Source organism: Pollachius pollachius (assembly GCF_949987615.1).
Source record: "Pollachius pollachius genome assembly, chromosome: 14".
Taxonomy (NCBI): Eukaryota; Metazoa; Chordata; class Actinopteri; order Gadiformes; family Gadidae; genus Pollachius; species Pollachius pollachius.
This window is the reverse complement of record NC_136947.1, coordinates 5,066,637-5,069,136: the sequence shown is the minus strand read 5'-3', so window position 1 is coordinate 5,069,136 and position 2,500 is coordinate 5,066,637. Positions and strand designations below refer to the sequence as shown.

General features: G+C 48.8%; 1 protein-coding gene across 2 annotated transcripts in view; it reads right to left on the bottom strand.

Annotated features, from left to right (window-relative positions):
- Positions 1-2,500, bottom strand: part of phlpp1 (PH domain and leucine rich repeat protein phosphatase 1) — a 55,569-nt gene that overhangs the window by 12,076 nt on the left and 40,993 nt on the right. For both annotated transcript variants that reach the window (XM_079750753.1, XM_079750754.1), the window contains 2 exons: positions 1,623-1,683; positions 860-955 (listed from right to left, as the gene is read on the bottom strand). In XM_079750753.1, coding sequence (XP_079606879.1) covers positions 860-955; positions 1,623-1,683 — 157 coding nt within the window. The remainder of the gene's footprint in view (positions 1-859; positions 956-1,622; positions 1,684-2,500) is intronic.

Here is a 2,500-nt window from a genome sequence, read left to right as displayed (position 1 = left end):
AACCGGAGGGTCGTGGAAAGACTCTGAGAGAGTGTCTGCTGAACGGGTTGTGAAACAAGGCCAGGGAGGGGCTGGAGCAGCATTGGGATTCACCCCCCCCCCCCCTTCTCCCCCCCACCGCCTCTCCAGGCAAATGTACAAAAAATAAGAATATAAAAAATAAATAACAATAAAATAGTAGGGCCCCGAGTGGTGCCTGCAGTGGAAATTCATCATTGCGACACACACTGGGGAGGGAAAAAAAAACAGAGCAAGAAAAATAATCATGGCAGGCCGAAGGGGAGAGGGAGAGAGAGAGGAAAGCGGGGGAGACAGAGACAGACGGAGGGAGAGGCAGAACTGCAGTGAGATCGAGGGGCCAAGGAAGGAAGAGGGGTAGGAAGGAAGGGAGGAAGAGGGGGTGGAAGTGATGAATGCACACGCAATCGCTCTCTATCGCTCTCTCACACATACAAACTTGTATTTCGAGAGCGAGAGAGAGAGAGAGAGATGAAGAGAGAACGACAGAGAGAGAGACACACACACACAGACACAGAGGGAGAGACAAAGACAGACAGAGACAAAGACAGACAGCGATAGAGGGAGACAGAGAAAGAAAGAGATGGACAAACATAGAGAGACAGAGATAGACAGAAATAGAGAGAGCACGAGCGCGAGAGAGAGAGAGAGAGAGACAGAGAGAGAGACAGAAACAGACGGAGAGAGAGATACAAACAGAGACAGAGAGACAGGGACAGAGACCTGCTCCATTGCAGCAGAGGTCAGGGGGGAGGCAGTTCGGGGCGGGGTAGGGCTCCAGGGACAGACAGCGCAGAGCGCGATAAGATAGATTGAGCCGAGTTAAGCTACGCTATCTCACCGTGCCGGCAGCTCGGTGATGAGGTTGTGGCTGACATCCAGGACCTCCAGCTTCTTGCTCTCACACAGCCAGTCTGGTAACACCTCCAGGCGGTTCCTACAGGGGGGAGGAGGGGGAAAGGGTGGAGGAGGAGGAGGAGGGGGAAAGAGTGGAGGAGGAGGAGGAGGAGGAGGAGGAGGGGGAAAGAGTGGAGGAGGAGGAGGTGGAGGAGGAGGAGGAGGAGGAGGAGGAGGAGGAGGAGGAGGAGGAGGGGGAAAGGGTGGAGGAGGAGGAGGTGGAGGAGGAGGAGGAGGAGGAGGAGGAGGAGGATAGGGGCGATGATTGCGATGGCGATGATGGCGATAATGATAATGGTAATAAAGATTGATGGTGATGAAAATAATTGTGATGATGATGATGAGGCAATAATGAAGATGGAAATAGAGATGATGGGGATGAACATGATGTTGATGATGATAAGGATTGTGATGACGATGATGATGTGAAAGTGTTTAGTATAAAATAGACACATGATTAAGAGATATATAGTTGTTCATGCAAGTGGCGAATATTTTGAACTTTTATTAGGTATCTTTTCTACTGGACCTGTGACTTTCATACCGTGAAAACGCACGTCTGGTGAAATGATGGTATGTCAGACACCATATTGATGAGTTAATAAGGCTTACACAACTGCTTTCTGTGTCTGTGTGTGTGTGCGTGCATGCATGTGTGTGCTTGTGCATTTGTGTGTGTGTGTGCGTCTATATAAAAAATGTGTCACCTGGATATGTCCATGAAGGTCAGATTGGATGGCACCGGAGTAATGTCAAGCTGCTGCAGCTCTGCAGAGAGGGATCGAAGCACGGTCATCAACGTGTATCCACGTCAGCCAGACAAATCAATCCACCGACTGGTTCTCCATTGCCCCCAACACAATTCATATTATACAGGGATATTAAACAATACAACCAATTTTTTAAGTGATGCGACTTTTCAAACTAAACAGGAAATACCTTATTACATTAAACTTATAACTGTAGAATAAACGGTGCAGGTTCAGGATGAGAAATATATTCATATTTATTTGCCCTTCTGAACATGCACAGTTTATTCTAAATATAAATATATATATACAAAATATGTAACATATATATTTGTAGAAATAATATTTCAAGAAATTGACAATACATGAATATTGCCTCGGCAATACTTGAAGCTTTCCATAAAAACACCTTTCTTCGAGAACGAAACACACGTTAGGGCTGGTCCACATGTTTCCCTGTACAACTGCCCTTAAAGAAACAAGGCCTCGAACCATCCCGCCGTATGCGACACTCTGTTGCCACACCCACAGCCTTCCAGCAGGCAGCAGTCTGCTGGCGCCGTGTGGCCCCACTGTCACAGGCCCCCCCGTACACACCTGTTACGGCCACTTTGGCCTTTCAGTTGTTATTGTGTGCGCGCTACTCATTCTGTCCGCCTTTTCTCTCGTAGGCCTCCGGGATGGGGGTGTGCCCGCGTACAGGGCCGTGTCCCCGCGAACCGGATAAAAGTGGGCCTGGCCTTCGAGAGACGCGGCGGGAGAATTGCTTTGTGTTCTGCTCCGTGGCTGCTCACGTAATTGAACTAAGACACGTGGATGGTCGCCCTGTTTCTTTG